This window comes from Tauraco erythrolophus, chromosome Z (assembly GCF_009769465.1).
Source record: "Tauraco erythrolophus isolate bTauEry1 chromosome Z, bTauEry1.pri, whole genome shotgun sequence".
NCBI classification, from domain to species: Eukaryota; Metazoa; Chordata; class Aves; order Musophagiformes; family Musophagidae; genus Tauraco; species Tauraco erythrolophus.
The window spans coordinates 1,143,780-1,165,000 of NC_141496.1; the positions used below are offsets into that span (position 1 = coordinate 1,143,780).

General features: G+C 50.2%; 1 protein-coding gene across 10 annotated transcripts in view; it reads left to right on the forward strand.

The window, feature by feature from the left end:
* The window catches only part of TCF4 (transcription factor 4), a 221,063-nt gene that overhangs the window by 198,485 nt on the left and 1,357 nt on the right, over window positions 1-21,221 (forward strand). For 3 of the 10 annotated variants that reach the window (XM_086629777.1, XM_086629778.1, XM_086629782.1), the window contains 5 exons: window positions 1,008-1,084; window positions 3,711-3,914; window positions 17,903-18,038; window positions 19,222-19,384; window positions 21,109-21,221. The exon at window positions 21,109-21,221 is cut by the window's right edge and continues 117 nt beyond it. In XM_086629777.1, the coding sequence (XP_086485903.1) occupies window positions 1,008-1,084; window positions 3,711-3,914; window positions 17,903-18,038; window positions 19,222-19,384; window positions 21,109-21,221 (693 nt within the window). The remainder of the gene's footprint in view (window positions 1-1,007; window positions 1,085-3,710; window positions 3,915-17,902; window positions 18,039-19,221; window positions 19,385-21,108) is intronic. The other 7 variants (XM_086629779.1, XM_086629786.1, XM_086629783.1 and 4 more) reach the window with 3 other exon arrangements.

Here is a 21,221-nt window from a genome sequence, read left to right on the forward strand (position 1 = left end):
ATAAGAGCTGAAAGCGTTTAGCGTGCGAAACGTGGTCCCCGAAGGCTATCAAGGGCTAGTTAAAAATGATTTGGAAAATAAGGATCGCTGCTCGTTCGGTGCTGCAGCAAAACCTCTGCTAAAAGCTCCGTGGGGACCAGGAAAGGGAAGATGGAAGTTTTAATTAGAACTGACATCATTTTGATTTTTTACAAGGAAAAACGAGAAAAAAAAAGCAAAACGTTCACTCTGAGAGCCAAAAAAAAAAAACCACCAGTGCCCCGAGTTCCACCCAGTCCAAGCAAATGCCCCTCCACGTAGACGGTCCGGTTCTTTTCCCCCGTGTTTGCTTTGCCTCTTTCCCAAGGGCCCATTTTTCCTTGGAAAACGCTGCCGGAGCCCACGAACCTTTTTGTTCCCGCGGCAGCAGGACCAGGTGTAGAGCAGCAGATAGAAACCAGAAGGTTTTCGGTCAGACCTTTGATGGTCTTACGGGGCCAAACCAAATGTAGCGGCGTATACGTGAGCGGCGCGTGCGGCGGTGCTTTTACTGACTTCTGGATATTTTTCATTTTGGGGGAAGATTTGGTGAATTCCGTGGTGGGATGATGGCGTCGGTGGCACGGAGCGTGGCTGGGAGCAGGGGCTGGGTTGGCACAGGGCTCCGGCCACCCGGCAGCACCCCGAGCCAGCGCTGCTTCTCCTTCCACCGCCGAGACGTTCCCTTCTCCCGGATCCTCTCCCAACTCCGGCTGCCGAATGAATGCAGCCCTCTATGCAGAGGAGAAGCCTGGGGGAACTTTGTGGCCTGCATTTACGTGCTTTGCTACAAAATACCTTTTTTTAATTATTATTATTATTTTTTTTTTATTTTTTTTTTCCATCCGTGTGTATTTTGGAAGTTCTCCATATGTCTGCTCTATAGTCTATCTGGAATACGGCATTTACGTGTCTACGAAACTGTCCAAAAAGTTTGAAAGACATTTTTGTTTGCAGAGTTCTAATGGTAATTCCAATTTTACTATTAGCAGGCACAGCTGTTTGGTCTAGAAATGGAGGTCAAGCGTCATCATCTCCCAATTATGAAGGTCCCTTACACTCTTTGGTATGTTTTGATTAGTGACCTCCTCTGCCTCAGTATTTTACTTGCTGTTCTTTCCATTTCTCATCCATTCTCCTCACACACAGGTTTTTCATTTCGTTAGTGACCTCTATGCCCTTGGACTTGATTTTTACCACCTCTAAATTCGTCTCGTGGGTGCCCCGCGCTCTAGAAACGTGACGTGGTTTGAGATGGCTGCTGGCCGGCCTCTCCTGTTTGACGGGGGACGCGGCGTTGAGATCTGCTGGAGAGGGGAAGGAGGAGCACAAAAAGAGGGGAGGATCAGCAGGAAGATGGAATAGATGGGGGAAAAAAAAAAATGGGAGTAGGAGGCTGGGGTTGGCGGTCATGCAGGACGGAGCGTCCGTCAGTCCCGTGGAGCGAGGGAGGGAGCGCGGCCGACACGGCAGCGATGGTCAGGAGTCCTCTCCATGGGAAAAGCCGGAGGTTGAGCTTGCCAAGTTGAGCTGGTCCTAACGGCTCACGTGGCAGAGAGGGTTAAAGGGCCATCGGTAAGATCCAATACCTTGCCCTCGTTGGAGTGAAGGGGAGGAGGAGGAGGATCAAGGAGGAGTTGGAGTTGGCCAAAAGCACGTCAGGACAGAGGAGAACGGTAGAGAGTGGGATGTCTTCCGTCTCACTCTTCTTGGTTGGGTGTTGATCTCCGTTGGATGTCCAGGGGGTTTCACAAATTGATGGGAAACATCTGACATATCATTGGGTATGAAATAAATAGTGGTAGAGCTTAAAAGTTTCCTTAAAAAAAAAAAAAAAAGCGATGAGATAATTCCTGAGGGCGCAGTGTTTCACCCCCCGGCCCGGGGCCATGCCAGAGTCCTCTTGGCTTCCTTACAAGTTTGCCAGAGTCAGGAATAAGCATGGACTGGTTTTTCCACCCGGATAACAGAACTCCTTCTCGAGATTGACAGCAATTATTTTCTAGGCCGTCTGTCTCCCGGAGGTTTTTTAATTCTTTTGCTTTGTGGAGAGCACTGAGTGAGTTAAGAGATGTGCTGGAGAGATCCATAAGCTGTACCTGGTGATTTTTTTTTCCAGCCCAGGCTGTCCTGTTGAGCTTCCCCCTTAATTTTAGGAAAGAGCAAAGACTTGAGGTGCTCAAGAGCCAAGACTTGAGGTGCCCAAGAGCCAAGACTTGAGGTGCTCAAGAGCAAAGACTTGAGGTGCCCAGGACTTGAGGTACCCAAGAGCCAAAGACTTGAGATGCCCAAGAGCCAAAGACTTGAGGTGCCCAAGAGCCAAGACTCGAGGTGCCCAAGAGCCAAGACTTGAGGTGCTCAAGAGCAAAGATTTGAGGTGCTCAAGAGCAAAGATTTGAGGTGGCCAAGAGCAAAGACTTGAGGCGCCCAAGAGCCAAGATTTGAGGCGCCCAAGAGCCAAAGACTTGAGATGCCCGAGAGCAAAGACTTGAGGTGCCCAAGAGCAAAGACTTGAGGTGCCCAAGAGCAAAGACTTCAGATCCCCAAGAGCCAAAGACTTGAGGTGCCCATGTCCACGTGTGACTTGTGCTGAGGATAGCCCAGGACAGCGGTGGGGCTGGGAGGATGCAGAGCAGGGGGTGCAGGGTTTTTTTGTGGACAGTGAATTGTTCCCAAAACGTGACACGCAGACACGGGTCCCTCCCAGCCCATGCGACAGCCTCGAGGTTGTTCTTCCCTGCAGCCCCTTGCTTCTCCTCTTCCTCACTCTGCCAGCAGTGCGCCGCAGGGGCTGTTGTTTTGGCTTTTTGGTGGTGGGAGGCAGTAAGTTGGGAAAGGTCGGTCTCCTCAAAGACCCTTCCATGGCTTTTAGGCTTTTAGGATGGTTGGAGAAGCAGGAGGTGAGGGTCCATCCTTCCTGGGCACTTGGTTGTAGAGACCCCAGTGGTGTCACAGCCGGGGAGGGAGTTTGGAACACCCCTCGTCCCCCCAGGACCACCCGGCTGGTGGTCGTTGGCCATGTTGCTCAGCGGCCATAAGCTTCTCGGTCAGGGAATAGTATTTCTTGGTGCTTTTAGCAGGGCTAAAAAGTGATTTCAGGAGGCACATCCGTAGGGAAAAAATCCAGCTGCGTAGGACCTGGTAGTTTTTCTTCCTCTCTTCGTGTGTGATCCTGGGATTAAGCGGGGGAAGGAAAATCCTGATCAGAGCTTGATTCCAATTAGAGGTATATTTGTTTCTTTGCTTCTTCTTTTTTTCATTTTTTTATTATTATTATTATTATTCTTTTTATTAATTTTTTTTCAGTCTCGCTAAAACTTTTCCAAGACGTAGAGGGCAACGTATGTACTGTAATGATTATGTTCATGAGGAATCATTGAACCTGTTTTGCCCATGAAAATCAAAGCTGGACTCGTGTTAACCATGCTCTCTCCTTCCCCGACACGCTACTCTCTAAACATTGCCCTAGGGAAAGGAAAATAAAAAAGAAAAAAAGAATTAAAAAAAATAATTAAAAAAAAAAAAGAAAAAGATCAAAAAAAACCACACCAAGGGGTTGAGAAGGAAGGACTGGCTGTCAGGGACCGTGCCCCCGCGCGCCCCAACGCACACCGGCGGCGGTGCCCGGCGCCGGGCAGCCCCCCGCGCGCTTCCTGACGTTCTTTCCCGCTTTGTTTCTCGCACGCCAACAGCAAAGCCGGATCGAGGACCGCCTGGAGAGACTGGACGACGCCATCCACGTGCTGCGCAACCACGCGGTGGGACCCGCCACCGCCATGCCCGGCGGTCACGCCGACATGCACGGCTTGATAGGGCCGTCGCACAACGGAGCCATGGCCGGTCTGGGCTCCGGCTACGGCACCGGCCTCCTCTCCGCCAACCGGCACTCGCTCATGGTAAGCCGTGGGACTCACCGGCGGCGCTGGGGGAAGAGGGATGGGGGGGTCTAAGGGGTCTTGCAAGGGTTTGCGGCGTCTTGGAGATGTTAAGGCGCGTTCGTGGATGGAGCGATAGTGCCATTCCGTCGCGCGGTACGTACACGTGAGCGGTTTTACCGCGACGAACACACGTAGGCGCCTTTGGCTCTGATGCCGATGAGCGCACCCGCTTCTCTTGGTCCCTGCCTGTGCCCTCAGCCCAGCTGACACAACTCCGGGCACGGGTAGCGAGCCGCTCGGCTCCGCATCCGCTCTCCTTACCCATCCCTGCTTGACGTAGCTTGGGTTGGCGGAGGGCGCGGATGCACCAAGAAGTCACCAGCGGTAGGTGTATGGGGGACAGCAGCTCCATGGCAGCAGGACAGGAGCACGCCGGTGAGAGCTGCCCCATGGCAGCAAGAGCAGCTGCGAGGTCGGGCTCGCCTGTGCCTTTCCATCAGTGGTTGACGTGACCATCGGTGGTTGCCATTGGTTTCCTTTCCATCGGTGATTGACTTGGCCATCGGTGGTTTCCATCGGTTTCCTTTCCATTGGTGGTTGACGTGGCCATTGGTGGTTGCCATCGGTTTCCTTTCCATCGGTGGTTGACTTGGCCATCGGTGGTTTCCATTGGTTTCCTTTCCATCCACGGTTGACGTGGCCATTGGTGCTTTCCATTGGTTTCCTTTCCATCGGTGGTTGATGTGGCCATTGGTGGTTGCCATTGGTTTCCTTTCCATCGGTGGTTGCCATCAGTTTCCTTTCCATCCGCGGTTGACGTGGCCATTGGTGCTTCCATTGGTTTCCTTTCCATTGGTACTGGACATGGCCATCAGTGGTTGCCATCAGTTTCCTTTCCATCGGTGGTTGACGTGGCCATTGGTGCTTTCCATTGGTTTCCTTTCCATTGGTGGTTGACATGGCCATCAGTGGTTGCCATCAGTTTCCTTTCCATTGGTGGTCGCCGTCGGTTTCCTTTCCATCGGTGGTTGATGTGGCCATCGGTGGTTGCCATTAGTTTCCTTTCCATTGGTGGTTGTGCATGTCAAGGGCCACCTGCACAGTTTACCCTTCTCATAACCACGTGCACCATGATGCAGATTGCGTATGGTCGTGTTACGTTTCATTCAAGAGCCGCTGCTCGCTTGGGAAGCTGGATGTGGTTCTTAGCGTACGGCGCAGTTTTGGCGTGCAGGGCTGGAGAAGGTTGAAGGAACGGGACGTGACCTTGTCCTTCTTTTAAGCACATGCTTAAATTTAGGGAGGAGAAGGTAGTTTGGAGCTAGAGCTGCGTGCACTCACCGTGCCGTGTGTTTCGTTCTGGATTACGTGACCCTTCTGTACCGTGAAATAGCCGGTGCGCAGAAGCCCAGCTCTGCAGACCCTCCGCGGGCTTGTGAGCTCGGGCTTGCTTTTCCGAGTCCCTGGTCCGTCACCACTGCCCGGATAAGTTGTGTGTCACAAAAGCTTGTGGGATCAGGTCTGTCATTTGCCTTCCGTGCACCTCTGAGGTCTCCAGCACAGACGTCCTGTGCTTTGCAAAGGAAATACAGACTCATAGAATGGTTTGGGTTGGAAGGGACCTTCAAGACCATCTAGTTCCAACTAGATGTTTTGCCGTTGTTTCCTCTCTTGCGAAGGAAAAGCCCATCTTTTCTTTTTTTTTTTTTAAATGCATCAGGAAAATAATCATAGAATCATAGAATGGTTAGGGCTGAAAGGGACCTTCAAAGGTCATCTAGTCCAACCCCCCTGCAAGGAACAGGGACATCTCCAACTAGATCAGGTTGCTCAGGGCCTCGTCCAACCTGGCCTTGAATGTCTCCAGGGATGGAGCATCCACCACCTCTCTGGGCAACCTGTTCCAGTGTTCTACAACTCTCATGGTAAAAAAATAAGGAGAACCATTTCATACAACGCGTTGGAGTCTGCAGAAATCTTAAAAAGTCCCTCAGCAGAAATTAATGAAGAAATAACAGTCGTGTAGGAGCTGAGAAGCGACGATTCTCGGTTCGGAAGTGGCACGTGGAGTAGATCAGTGTGATCTTCGACGGGATTAAAGGCCGTTTGGTTTTATACTCCCAAATTTCATGCCAGAAACAGAGTTACTCGCACGCGGAGCAGAGGAAGGAAACGAGGAGTTTATCTGGTGGTGATTTCAGCTGGTCCGAGCTATTTAAGTTCGTTAAGACTAGGGGAAAATATGTGGGAAGAGAAAGGACCTGACAGATCCATGGCCAGTTCACTGCTCAGGATGATTCCCTGCTCATCCCACGTGGTAAGGGTGAGATTAGAATCATAGAATCATGGAATGGTTTGGGTTGGAAGGGACCTTAAAGATCATCTAGTTCCAACCCCCCTGCCGTGGGCAGGGAAACCCTCCACTACACCAGGTTGCCCAAAGCCTCATCCAACCTGGCCTGGAACACTTCCAGGGATGGGACATCCACAACATCTCTGGGCAACCTGTTCCAGTGCCTCACCACCCTCTGAGTGAAAAATTTCTGAGAAGAAAGAATTCCAATTAACCGTATACGTTTAGGGAGGAGAGCGTATCCTTCTGCTAGAGTCGCGTGGAAATTTCTCCTCAGCGTGCAAGAATCCCTCAAAACAAGACCAAAAGCCCATTGAATTGAAAAAGCACACGAGAAAGGTCACCAAAAGCCATGGAGTGGCAGTGCATGCCTTGGGTCCGTCTTCACGTGTACGTACGTGTGTGTATAATGACTCTGGAGCTGTCTTCTGGTTTGGTTTTCTTAGCTCCAAAGTGGGATTAGGAGGAGTTGGGGGACAAGCAGCAGTAATGATGGCGAGCACGGAAGGATTTTCACGCGAAGGGCGGTTGAACAAGTTGTGGTGGTTGTGTTTAGAAAGTTGATGAATAAGAGGAGACATAAAGGAGGTACCCAGAAGGATGGACAACCTAGAGAAGGTAAATCCAGCTCTATTCATCCTGCCTTATAATTAAAGAACAAGGAGACATTCAGGGAACCTGACAGAAAGAAATATTTTTTATTCCACATGCAATGACCTGTGAATTTCATTGCTCCAAGATGTAGTCACGGCCAAACGTTCAGAAGCATTCCAAATATTGGAATTAGACATCCTACGGAAAATGCCGACATGTCGAGTTTTATTTGTGGGGATTCAGATGAAATTCCTCCTTTTTGTGTTGTTTTTTTTTTCACAAGGGAAGGAAAAAACAAAAAGAAAGAAAAACTTTGATGCCCGAGTGTGAGGCAAGTGCTTGGGGAAGGAAGGACCTTCTTCTGGTGGCCAATTATTTGGTAATAACCGCGTCGCCCGGTGCGCTGGGCGCCGCAGATGCCTCCACAACTGAGATCTGCCGTCTCCTATGGAAGTGATAATACCCCAGCTGTCTCCTACTTTTCTCTTGCAAGAAAAAAACATGGATTTCATAGATTCATAGATTTCTAGGTTGGAAAAGACCTTAGAGATCATCGAGTCCAACCGTCCCTAGTCTCCATTAAACCATATCGCTAAGTAGATCATCCACCCTATTCTTAAACACATCCAGGGATGGGGACTCAACCATCCAACCATTTTAGGTATCCTCACCCAGCTATCCTTGACCAAACCATTCTCCTCTTCAGGCTTGTCTACATCCAACACCCTAAGCTAAATATTTGCCCATAGAACGGTTTGGGTTGGAAGGGACCTTCAAGATGATCTAGTTCCAACCCCTCTGCCATGGGTCACAGTTTGTGTGGCTTCAGATTATCCAAATGGAACATCACTTGTTGGAATGAAGCACCTGAGAAAGGAAAATATGAGAGGGAGGTAAAATGAGCATCAACCAGCCATTGTTTTCCTCTCCGTGGCAGTTGCTGAGAATTCACAAAAGGAAATTCGGGATTGTAATTCCGCTTGGCCTCGGGTAATACGTTAAATACCCTCGGGATACATAAAATCGAAGATTTTCCTTTGTGCGAAGCTATTTTTTTTCCTCCAGCGTTTCAACAATCCTGCTTTTCATGAAGAAATCTGGCTTTAGGAAAAAGCCAGCTCTGTGACTTCCCCGCTCTCGCTGCAGATCTGCTCTCAATCAAGAGGAAAAGAGTGGGATTTTCGTCGCTTCTTGTTCGTTTTCGCACGTGTTAAACCGATGCACGGCGCACCCGGGGCATCGCTTCGGAGACTGTTCCCTAAAAACGCTCCTTGCTTCAGTACCAGATGTAGGTGAGGTCAGATTGAAACAAGAAGATGAAAAAAAAAAAAACAACCAGTGATGATGAGAAATCGAAGGGGACAGTGTCTAAAAACCACTTTTTTTTAATTTTTTTTAAGGAATTTTTAGACGGTTGGGTTTTTTTGGGGAGGAACGGTGAGTTTTGTTTGGTCTTCGCTAAAGGGTTGTAGGGTCAGAAGAAGGTAAAAGCAGGAGAATTAAGGTCAGAGCAGGAGGATTGGGATGGTTGGAGAGCAACAAGGATGTTTCTCTGAAAACCCCGAGCCCGCCGCGTTGCCGAGCGGCATTACTCACTGTCTGAAACCGTAACTCGGGGCGGGGTTGGGGGGGGAAGAGTTGGACCCGCTAATTCCTTTCGGAAAACTGGGACGAATTTTTGGAAGTGAAAACCAGCAAGAACAAAGGAAATAGTTTGGGAGTCGAGTCAGTCTGAAGTTAGCCTTTGACCGTTTGATACATTCCACGCTGAAAAGGAAGTCGAAGGAGGAGGGAGGGAGGGTAGGGGGGGAAATTTGGAAGAGGAAAAAAAAAAAAAAGAAGAAACAAAAAATCAAGGAGGATACTGGTAATGTTTTCCACATTTGAATTTTAATACATGAAACAGGCTATAAAAGGCTGGCCAGCTGCAGTAAATAAAAGAGCAGTGGGAGGTATGGACTGGAAACTCGTAGGCCGCGCCGGCGGAAGCGGCCGTGCCCGTCGCACACCTCCGAGCGCCTGGAGATGCGCGACGGGCACGGCCGCTTCCGCCGGCGCGATCCCAGAACTCGCTTTCCGCAGACACACGGCTTTTCTCCTTGGATGAAACAGGCAGCAAGAGTCGTGGGGGGACCGCGGCGAGGAAGAGGGGGTGAGCCGCTCATCGAGCAGAGGTTTCCCGTCCCATCAAGACCCGGGTTCTGCAAACACACGTGTGCTCGGCTTTATGGAGCAACGAGTCATCTCCTTGGGAGTATGCAGGCTGGGTGGAGGATGGATTGAGAGCAGCCCTGAGGAGAAGGACTTGGGGGTGTTGGCTGAGGAGAAGCTCACCATGAGCCGGCACCGTGCGCTGGCAGCCCAGAAAGCCACCCGTGCCCTGGGTTGAACCCAAAGCAACATGGGCAGCAGGTTGAGGGAGGGGATTCTGCCCCTCTGCTCTGCTCTCCTGAGACGCCCCCTGCAGTGCTGCGTTCAGCTCTGGGGTCCCCAACACCAGAAGGACATGTAGCTGTTGGAGCAGGTCCAGAGGAGGCCATGAAGATGATTAGAGGGCTGGAGCACCTCTGCTGTGAAGCCAGGCTGAGAGAGTTGGGGTTGTTGAGCTTGGAGAAGAGAGGGCTCCAGGGTGACCTTCTGGCAGCCTTCCAGTACTTCAAGGGGGCCTACAGGAAAGCTGGAGAGGGGCTTTTTATGAGGGCATGTAGTGATAGGACAAGGTGCAAAGGCTTTAAACTGAAAGAGAGGAGATCTAGATTAGATCTAAGGAAGAACTTCTTCACTCTTGGTGGTGAGATGCTGGCACAGGTTTCCCAGAAGAGTTGTGGCTGCCCCATCCCTGGAAGTGTTCAAGGCCAGGTTGGATGAGGCTTTGAGCAACCTGGTGTAGTGGCAGGTGTTCCTGCCCATGGCACGGGGGTTGGAACTAGATGATCTTGGAGGTCCCTTCCAACCCAAACCATTCTAGGATTCTATTAGTGACACTGAAGTTAAGCGCATGCCCGAGCATTTGTGGGGTTGAAAACACAGTAATTAAAACGGAGGCAGCCAGGCTCATAAAGCCACTATGGAACCACCCTGGCTACTCAGAAAGAAACTTCTGGGAAGAGGCAGAAATGCCTTGGAAACGGGGACAACGGGGGTTTGTTGTCCAGCTGCTCACGCCGTGTCTATCTCGGAGAGGGTCTTCAAGGCTGAAGCTTCAAAAGTTGGACGTCAAGAGAAAAACGTGGACTTTCAGTTGGTTTAATCTGCCCCTCTCCATCTCTCAAGGGCCTGAGCTACGTGTATACGTTCCACGTGAGCTGGGAATTCCCTGGCTTTCTGCAGCTCCTGTTATTCCAGAGGTTAACACGGATTTTTATCGTGACGTCGAATCTTTTCTAACAATACACAAAGATATCGATTAAAATCCTTAGAAACCAGAAACTGGTGTAGGTTATTTTTAAGATGGACCGTTGGCCAACCTCCACGCTTCGCGGGAGGGCCCACAGGAAGAGAGCGTGTTCATGAATATTTTTTTTTTTTTTTTTTTTTTCTACATCCACATTAAATTGACTTATGGAATTTTCCACCCCTCGGAATCGGAGTAGCGGCTCGTGAAGTAATTCGGTTATGTCATTCGTACATAAACAAAACGGGTCGAGCGACTTGGCGCTGTTGAGAAAGACGAAATTTGGCTTTTGCTCTTTTCGTCTCGCTGTCTTTTTCTCCTTCGGAATTTTTAGCACGGTTGTAGCTCCCCCGGCTGTGGTTTGTTTTGCTTGACTGTGGTTTTTTTTAGTTAGCAGGTATAATATAAATTAAAAAAAAAAAACCAAAAACGTGGACAGAAGGACCTTAGTGGAATGAAGTCTGACATAACAGTGCAGAGTTTTTATATAGCACCATTTTCTGCCTAATTGGTTGACATTCCTAATGCCGCCCAATTCCAGCCTTTATCCCATTTTCAACTTATTTCGGAGCTATAAACTTCAGTTGGACCAGGAGCGAAACCACCGACCCGTAATTTAACCGACACCTTTTCAGGAAAGCGTTGTCCTCCCACAATGCCTCCCTTCATTTCCAACCAGCTAATTAGGCGCGTCGTTAAAACCTCCGTCCCTTTCGGTTGGCCGGGTTTCGTTCCCGCGTCGCTGCCGGTTGGCGACGGGCCTTGTGTCGTTGAGCAGCGCTTGGCGCGATGTCTTGGTGCGGAGGTGAGGCAGATGATGGGGAGGAAGGCAGGAGCAAGGAGGGGGGTGTCAACCACCTGATGCTTTGGACGGGACCCCAGTTATCCGGAACTGGGTCCCGAAATAACGCGTCCAGGCGCGCCGATTTGCGTGTCGCGTGGTTTCCTCCTCTCCCTCCTCAGCCGTTCGGTGAAGAAGAGTTAATATTCTTAATCCTGTATTTTAGGACCCTTTATATCTCCGGATTTAGCCAATACTTCGATGAATAATCATCTCCGTTGGAAAGAAATCGCGGGGATTATTTCGGTGACTCCCCTCCGACGGCCATGGCAACCCACTTCTCTCCGTAATAGGTCGCGAGCGGTTGGTTTCCCTTTCAAATCCTTCAATTATCTCCCACGGTGGGAAAGCAAAGCCGGTGAAGTGGGGGAGACCTCACGCTGAATTAACGCTTCCGGAGGGACGCGGTGCTGGGCTCACCCTCTCCGCACACGGCTCCGGCGCCTGGACCCGTCTGCCGAGGGCAGGAGGTTGAAGGAAGGGTGGTAGGGAGCAGCTGGATGGGTGGTGGGGAGCAGCTGGGTGGGCAGCGGAGAGTTTTTCTAGGGGAAAAAAAGAAAAAAAAGGGTGAACTTTGCTTTTTTTTTCCCTGATTTAATGCCACTCGTAATGTCTTTTTTTTTTTTTTGGTCCTTTTTTTTTTTTATTATTATTATTAAATCCTTTCTTTTGCTTTTGATCTTATTTATAGCCGAGCCACCGGTCATATGGAAACTATTATTGTATAGCACGGAGAAGAAAGACTTGGGTGCAGTTAAATAAGAGTGAATAATTCGGAGCGATAATCCACACGTACCGCGAGAGGCCGGTTGTGTCGGAGCGCCCTGCGCTGTTCCCTTTTTTTTGCTGCGGTGCTGGGGGGGTTTGTAAGGGCTTTGCACAAATCTGCTTTCCATCAGACGTATCAATTTCGACGCTCTCCAACACGTGTCAACACGCAGCACCTTAGGGCTGTCCCGCCGCGTGTTTTTATTTACCCGATGGGATAACACGAGGGTTGATTCTTGCATTTATTGGATATTTTGGCAAAGTTGGGATCATCTTCTTCCGAAACGTAGCCCGAAGCTGTGATCCAGGCTGTAAGTTTAGTTTTGCTTTTGTATTTAGAAAATTAATGGCGGGTGTGAAGTCCGCCTCTCGGCGTGAGAAGCGTTAACTCTTCAGGAAAGAGGTGCCAGGCTCGTAACTTCGTAGGAAACCAGTCCACGTTTTTTCTTACGGCTCACGTCTGCTCCTTACCGTGCCCCAACTTCAAATGCCCATCTGTGAGCAATAAAAGAAACGGTGGTGGGACCAACTCAGGATCTGCTTCTGGATCAGGGAGGGGGTTTCCTTCTTTTGGAGGATAAAATTTCCGTCGTCGGATGACGGAGAGACAATCCGAGGGAATGGGAAGCGAAACGCAGGCACGTTTTCTCTTTATTTTTACCGAAAACTCCATATTTGCCTGATCTGACTGTTGCAGCAGGTGACCTCACGTCTGGTGGAGTCCACAGCCAGTGCTCTGGACCTCTTCTTGCCTTGTCCTCGCTCTTCCTTCTACAGAACCCTCTGGATTGCTGTGGATAAAAGGGAGAAGTAAATCTGCCCCTTCCTCTCCGATTTCGCAAGTCGCAACCGTGTCCGGAGCGGCGGAGAGTTGACTTTGGCCAACAGCCACCTCTGGGGACAGTGTTCCCTCTGTATGTCCCTCTGTGGGGACGGTATTCCTAAAGAGGGAATAACTGCCCAATTCACCGCGTTAGAGCTTGACGTTGGTGAAACAACCATTTTAGCCACAGCAGAAATTTAAAAAATTATTTTTTTTAAAAAAGAAGGACAAACGCACTGCGTAGAACGAGGTGAAACTGGGAATTTTTTGGCCAGCGTCGCGTTCTTTATGTAACCACAGGTACATCCCCATCATGAAATGCTGAGTATTCAAGAATTAATTTCCACGTGTTTTTTGTAAAAGCAGCTTCCCATCGAGATGATAGCGCAGATAATCCAGGATACGCACAAACCAGCGTAACCAGTAAAACCTGACGCTTGTACTGAATACCTGTTACTGGATATGAAAAGGAAAATGCAAAGTTAAGAGAAAAGACAAGGTCTAGCCTTCTTCCAGCACCTGAAATTTTTAAAATGCCATCAAAAACTCGTAGAAAGGTAAAATCAGATGTTGTCTGTCCAGGTTTCCGTGCCGTGTCCGTCAGCCCGGTGCTTACGTGCCTCCAGAGGGACCGGCACAGCAACGATTTTGATCCTTCCATACTGTTACCTGTATTTATTGATCTTCCAGAAGCTTTTTTTAACCTTAATAGCCCCAAAAATCCCACAGAACTGGGGTTTCTCATGGTTTTTCCTTTTGAATAATTCAACCAAAGAATTATCTCGAGCAGATTGTCCTTCAGGTTTGAGTACGTGCACGTACGCATGGATACCTGCACGTGATGGAGAAGGGAGACACATCGACAGCGGAGCCGGTTCCCACCTCCCGTGCACTTTTTAGGATTTATTATTTGTTGGGGTTGGTTTTTTTCGTAGAATCATAGAATCATCGAATGGTTTGGGTTGGAAGGGACCTCAATCATCTAGTTCCAACCTGTTTTCCTCCCCGTTCCGGTCTGCCGAGCGCTGCGGCAAGGTCTTGTTTAAAGAGATGGAAAGAACTAAAATATTAATAGAACTTCAAAGTGAGTTGGATTCTCTGAAGATAACTATTATTTATCATCTCCACTCCCGGGCTGGGGGGAACGATTCATATCTTCGTTCTACCTCGGGGCAGAGCTGTTGTTTGTGGAAGAGCCAAACCGGTGGCACTGCTGGTTGCGGAGATGGAGGGGGGGAAGCAAAAAAAAAACGTGGCGTCTTCTGTGTCCCCAGCGGTGCCAGGAGCTGCCCGCAGCCCGAGCTCGCTGGCCTCGCGGCTTTCCATCCCTAACGTCTTCTCTAGGATGGGCTTGATTGCAGTAAGTCATAGAATCGTGGAATGGGTTGGGTTGGAAGGGACCTCAAAGATCATCCAGTCCCAACCACCCTCCGCTACACCAGGTTTCTCAAAGCCCCATCCAACCTGGCAGCTGGTGGGTTTGGCAGCGTGGCGGTGCTCTTGAAGGTCCTGGTGAAAGCAGCTGATGGTGTTTAAAGGAGATAAGTAAATGACCAACTTGTTTTAGTGGCTGTCCCAGGCCTGAAGTTCGTTGTAAAAGTTGTCGTGGGATGTGGAGCATCCCACAGGCGGGAGAGATGTGGTAACAGCGTGGTGAAAACCACGGTGCCGCCAGAAACCACATTGTCTTCTGCTTGTGGGACCTCTCGGTGTGGGTTAGTTTTGCTCTTTTACTGTGGATACGTGTGTGCGTGCACATCACACGCACGAAGGTGTTAGTAGGCTGGTAGAGTTGGAGTTGAAGTCTTTCTTCGTCTTAGAAGGTACACCATGTGTGGGTAACAAAGTGATGGAGCTGCTTGGATCTTCTTCCAAGTGGTTGAAACTGGAGAAAGAAATCATCCAGGAAAACCCGCTACGGAAAGGCTGTGGCAAGGGGGTGGTTTGTGTAACCGTAGCGGTAGAAAACGTCGGTGTTTTGGATCAGCCCCTTGACTGCAGCGTGAGGAGGACCTTGGGTGCGAGAGGTGCTGTGGGCTGAGCTCCGTCCCATCTCGGGATATCTCCATCCCATGTGGAGAGAGGGGAAAGTGGGCTTCGAGTCAGGCACAGCGGATGAGAAACGGACTTTCTTTCGTGTAGCGATGGCCGTAGGTTGGGCTCACTCACTCGGCAAGCCTGGAATTTACCAGTCAGCAGGAAAAAAAAGCTGGAAACTCAACAAACGAGTGATGACGTGATGGGTTACAACAAGGAATAAAAGGATCAATATTGATAGTTTTTATCGTTCAGTTGCAACACATCTAACATAGGTGGTTGCCTTCCGGATCTCTTGAGAACCTAAAGCAGAAGAAACGTGACGAAATCTTTTTTGTATTGGAACCAGTGTCTCGGTACGTCAGCGGTGAAGTGGTGATGACTTCATGGCATCTTTTTCTCACGTCTGAATCCAACTTTTCAGTTTCAAAATCCTCCAGATGACGAGCTTTTGGTTATTAATCGTGTCTGCTTCTTGTCGTGGTATAACAGGGACATAGTCTTCAAGAAGTCAGACCAAATAATGAAGATAGGTTGTCCCTCTTCAAGCTGGACCACCCAACTGGAGGCATCTCATGTAGCCCCGTAAAGGAGGTGGTCCAGGGGAGGAGGTGGGCTGCTCCGGGCCAGGAGTGGGATGGGATGCTTGCCGCCACCAGCTCTGTCCATCTGTCTGTCTGCACAGGTCATGGACGGTGCATGAAAAGGGAGAAGGACCCAGAGCAGGACGTGGTGTCCCTCAAAGCACCTTGACAGCTTCCAGCCACTCTAAGGAGCACTCTGCTCCAAGGGTGGTGGTTGTTGGCCAACCAGAAGTTGCATGATTTGTTTCTTTGTCTTCATGGACCTCTAAACTAAATGGTTTTTGTCTTTTGGAGAATCTCAGTAAAACGTAGATTGGAGGAGACTTGTGGAGGTGGCTGGGGGGAAACTCCTGCTCCCGACGGGACAGGCATTGGAGTCAGGGCCAGCTCCCAAACTGGTTGCCTGGGTCACCTCCAGCTGAGCCGGATATCGCTGGGGATGAAGAAGGACAGCCTGTTTCACCAGGCGTTTTCTTTCATAGGTGTGGGGAAAAATGACTTTTTCTCCTCAGAAGGACGCCGTCGGGATTCGGTGCGTTTTCTCCATCGAGATTTCAGGAATTAGGGCTGCTGAGCTCTAAGTGCCCCGTAACAACCGATTCTCTTCGAAGAAAATCCAGAGGAGGGCCACGAAGATGATAAGAGGGCTGGAGCACCTTTCCTATGAGGACAGGCTGAAAGAGTTGGGGCTGTTCAGCCTGGAGAAGAGGAGGCTCCGGGGTGACCTTATAGCGGTCTTCCAGTACCTCAAGGGGGCCTACAAGAAAGATGGGGAGGGGCTGTTCAGGAGGTCCTGTTGTGATAGGACAAGGGGTAATGGTTTTAAAATAGAGGGAGGTAGATTCAGGTTGGATATTAGGAAAAAATTTTTTACCCTGAGAGTTGTAGAACACTGGAACAGGTTGCCCAGAGTGGTGGTGGATGCTCCATCCCTGGAGACGTTCAAGGCCAGGTTGGACGAGGCCCTGAGCAACCTGATCTAGTTGGAGATATCCCTGTTCCTTGCAGGGGGGTTGGACTAGATGACCTTTGAAGGTCCCTTCCAGCCCTAACCATTCTATGATTCTATGAAAATGATGCTGGTGATGCTGGTTCCAGCCTTTTCTTGGCATCCCGTGGTTTCAAAATCAAAGCGACTCGACAAGAGAGTTTCCATCTCTGCTGTTCTACACTCGCTTTCGGTTATTTGCGTTTTCTCTAGTAGTAAAAGATTTTCTCGAGTTCCCCTTGGCAGGATTCCCTTTTATCTTCCTTACCGCCGTCTCGACTCGCTGGTAACAATTATCCTCTTATTATCTTGTAAGTCTGATTAGAAACATCCCTCCATCTTTTTATCTTCCCGAGCGCTTCACTTTTTGGAGAACAAAAAGCGATTTACCGCTCCCTGCCGGATTTATCACCCTTTTCCCTCGAGCGGTAGAAGGATCCGTGCATCTTAGGAGGTGGATTGTTGAGTTTTCCCATATGGATACTCCATCCGTCCCTACGGATGCTGGCGGTGCCTCTGGTGGCCAGGATGGCTCCGGGTGTTTTTATATCAAAATCTCAGAGAGTTTTACTCTTTAGATACTTCAGCTCTACTCGGTGGTTTACCTTTATTTACCGAAGGCTGTTCAGGAGGGCCTTTTGTGATAGGACAAGGGGTAATGGTTTTAAAATAGAGGGAGGTAGGTTCAGGTTGGATATTAGGAAAAAATTTTTTGCCCTGAGAGTTGTAGAACACTGGAACAGGTTGCCCAGAGAGGTGGTGGATGCTCCATCCCTGGAGACGTTCAAGGCCAGGTTGGACGAGGCCCTGAGCAACCTGATCTAGTTGGAGATATCCCTGTTCCTTGCAGGGGGGTTGGACTAGATGACCTTTGAAGGTCCCTTCCAGCCCTAACCATTCTATGATTCTATGAAGGAGCAGCCCTGCTCCACTGAGCGTGGCCGCCGAGAGCAGAGGAGCGGACGCGTTTCCAGGACGCATGGCATCGCTGGAATGTTTAATAAAACCTTGATGGGTGCATTACCCGGAGTGCCGGCGTTGGCAGGGATGGTGCCCCTCCGGATGCGGGACTCGGCGGTTAATTAGCGAGCGCTAATTGGGATGGGGGCTTCTCGTTTCGGAAAGGCAGGTGACACAATTTGGGAGTCGGGGGGCGGACGCGGGGACCGCGGCGCTCGCTGCCGCAGCTCCGGCTGTCACGAGCTTAGCTGGACAACAAAATAATGGCAGGCTGGCGAATCTCATCCACCAAAATGAAAGCCGAATGCCAAATTGAAATTCCTGCCGGATTTCCCGTGGCGATGGGGGAATTGAGAAGCCCACAATTAAGCATATGGGCATTAAGATAATTGTCAGCTCTGTTGGCGGACGCGATAGAAGCCAGATGGGGAGGAATCGGCGCGCGCGACGGTTTGACGTTTTACCTGCCCGAGCTGCTCTGCCGCGGTCGTCGGGACGCGGTGGCGCGCGGCGCGGCCGTACGGGCCGTCTGCGCCCTCTAGCGAAACGCAGCCCCGCGCCGTGGCTCAGCGTTCCCAGTCGCCGGGATTTGGGGTTGGGTTGGGTTGGGTTGGTCTTCGGGCAACGCGTGGTCTCTCACCGCTCCCTCTCTCCTTGCCGGTAGGTCGGAGCGCACCGCGAGGATGGGGTCAGCCTCCGCGGGAGCCACTCGCTCGTGCCAAACCAGGTGCCGGTCCCACAGCTGCCCGTCCAGTCCGCCACGTCTCCGGATTTGAACCCGCCCCAGGACCCGTACAGGGGTGAGTACCACCAGCCCCAGACACGCAGCCAGATATTTTTTTAGGGTGAAGGAGAAGTTACCTAGCGATTGAAGAGCAGGAGTAGCAGCTAGGTGTCCTGTGCCCCCTTCCACGGCTACCCAGCAGCTGGAAACGTGGGTCTGGGCAAGATGCCAAGCTCTCTTGGTTCCCTGGTGAGGCCACATCTGGAATCTTGTGTCCAGTTCTGGGCCCCTCAGTTCAAGAAGGACAAGGAACTGCTGGAGAGAGTCCAGCGCAGGGCCACGACAATGATGAAGGGAGTGGAGCATCTCCCTTCTGAGGAAAGGCTGAGGAAGCTGGGTCTCTTTAGCTTGGAGAAGAGGAGACTGAGGGGGTGACCTCATGAATGTTTATAAATATGGAAAGCGTGACTGCCATGAGGATGGAGCCAGGCTCTTCTCAGTGGCACCCAATGATAGGACAAGGGGAAATGGATATAAGCTGGAACATAGGAGGTTCCGCTTAAACATGAGGAAGAACTTCTTCCCAATAAGGGTAACAGAACACTGGAACAGGCTGCCCAGAGAGGTTGTGGAGTCTCCTTCTCGGGAGATGTTCCAAACCCGCCTGGACGCGTTCTTGTGTGATCTGATCTAGGTGGTCCTGCTGCGGCAGGGGGATTGGACTAGATGATCCTTTGAGGTCCCTTCCAGTCCCTAACATTCTGTGATTCTCTGTCCATTTTGTGAAATGCAGATCATGTCATCTACTAAGAGGTAGTGAGCATGCAGGACTCCTTCAGGTGGAGGAGTCAAATTTGCTGTAGGAGTTAAAAGTCTCACTGTCTTCCTACATCCTCACTTGCAGAAGCAGCTCAGGGTAAGGCCTGGTGCGCAGTTCCTACCGTGACGGTCTCCAGTGCCGTTGAGCTGATGTTCTGTAGACAGTGAACCCTCATAGAATGGGCTGGGTTGGAAGGGACCTTCAAGATCATCTTGCCATGGGCAGGGACACCTGTCACTACACCAGGTTCCTCAAAGCCCCATCCAACTTGGCCATGAACACTTCCAGGGATGGGGCAGCCACAACTTCTCTGGGCAACCTGGTCCAGTGCTTCATCTCTTCCTAAAGGCAGAGGAGCAGAGCGAGACCTCAAAGCCTCAACCTGTTGAGGTGTTGACTTCAGCACTGCTTGACCGCTCGTCCGTGTGTTCTCTCGCAGGCATGCCGGCCGGGCTGCAAGGGCAGAGCGTCTCTTCGGGCAGCTCCGAAATCAAATCCGACGACGAGGGAGACGAAAACCTCCAGGACACAAAGTCTTCTGAGGACAAGAAACTAGAGGATGACAAGAAGGATATCAAATCAATTACTAGGTCAAGATCTAGGTAACAGTATATAATAGTGTCGCTTCATTTAATTCCTTTACTGGATTTTGATGAAGTGAACAGAACAGGAGGAAACTATGAGGTTTTTTCCTGGCAGGTAAAACCACAGCCTAAGCGGAACGGCGTGGATGTTCTGGAAGTACCGAGTGCCTTTCCGGTACCTGTATTCCCGGATTTCCTCAAATTCGAACAATTCACAAATTCGGACACGGAGCAAATTCTCCGCAACCTTAGCGAGAAATGAACGTTACGCTGAAACGTACCAATTGGGCTGTTATTCCTCTCTGCCTGTGCTTGCAAATCGGAATACAGGATGGAATTCCATCTCTTCCAAAAAAAAACGAGCCTAAGAGCTGATCACAACCTGCATCTGAGCTAACAAACCCTACGCTTTGCTTTTCCATCCGTTTTTAAGAAATTTGTCATTCCCACTCTTTCAATTTGTGTAAATCTCCAGGGCTCCGTAGGGTGGCGAGGTCTTTACTTGTTGGGCATGTCGTGTATAAATTTTTGGGAAGTATTAGCGAAGTCGTAGCTGGATCGTGTCATCTGGGAGCTCACGCCCGTGGGGAACGTGAACTCAACGAAGGTGAAATCCGGGCACAACCCTGCTTCGTTGAGGAATTTTTTTTTTGTTTCAAGCTGAGCGGCAGCGTCCTTCTGCCTTTTGTCCTTCTCGGAGCGCGCCGAGACTCGGAACGTCTCGGGTTGAACCGTTAATTCCGTTCCCGTCTCTTAGGGCTGGAGAAAACAGATGACACTCGAGATTTTTCTCTGAATAGTTGAAGTAACCATATGTATAAAAATGAGACTTCGCTCCGCGTAGACGGTACGGTAAGAAGAAGGTGGTCGTAGTTCGGTTCATGAAACAAATCGCTGTCGCTGATGCATATTTAAATGAGCTTTGAAGCTGTCGTAGGCTGATGGGTTTTGCTTTGAACGTGCTTGCAGCTTGAGAAGGTTACTCCTGGTACGTAGGTCTACGTCTAAATCCATGTTGTTAGGGCTGCTGAGAATTTACGACTCCGTTTGCATAACCAGTTGGAATTATGTAGTGCCAGTGACTCACCAGTGGGTGTGGTTTCAATTTCAAAATCATCCTTTTTAGCTGGATAAGAAGCAGTTTGGTTGCAGAAAGGATGCAGAAGTTCACTGTAGGGCTCTACACAGCCATCAATGACTTCCATGGCTCTTTGGCCACGTGTGTTTCGGTGCGCCGCGCAGGACCTGGGGTGCTGCCTGCCCCCGTGGCTTCCCACTGCCCAGGAGGACGATGGATCCTCACCCTCATCCTTCAGCGGTGGAGAAAGTTTCTTCCAAAACCCAAATGATGGTCTCCTGAAAGGGAAACGTGTAAAGACGTGGCCGTCGTCCCAGTTTGGAAGCTACTGCTGAGGGACCGGAGCCCGTGGGACTTGGGCTGAGAGGGGATGAGGACAATATATTATTGAAAAAAATTGGAATTTTTGGCTTCTTTAAAATCTCCAAAGTCCTGCCTTGCAGAATGTAAAGCTCCATTACAAACCAAAGCTTTACGCAACGCGGAATTTAAGGGGACTGAGTTTTGCACAGGTTGGGTGGAAGAGGAACAGCCAATAAGAACCGCTCAGAAGGTGTCTGTCGATGAATTGCAGCTTCAGTTTTGGACAAAGTCTGCTGAAAACTTTGCAGCGAATCGTTTGCCACGTCATTAGAAAATGACGTATTCCTTTTTTTTCTCCCAGCAATAACGATGACGAAGACCTGACACCGGAGCAGAAGGCCGAGAGGGAAAAGGAAAGGAGAATGGCCAACAACGCTCGGGAGCGCCTGCGCGTCCGCGACATCAACGAGGCTT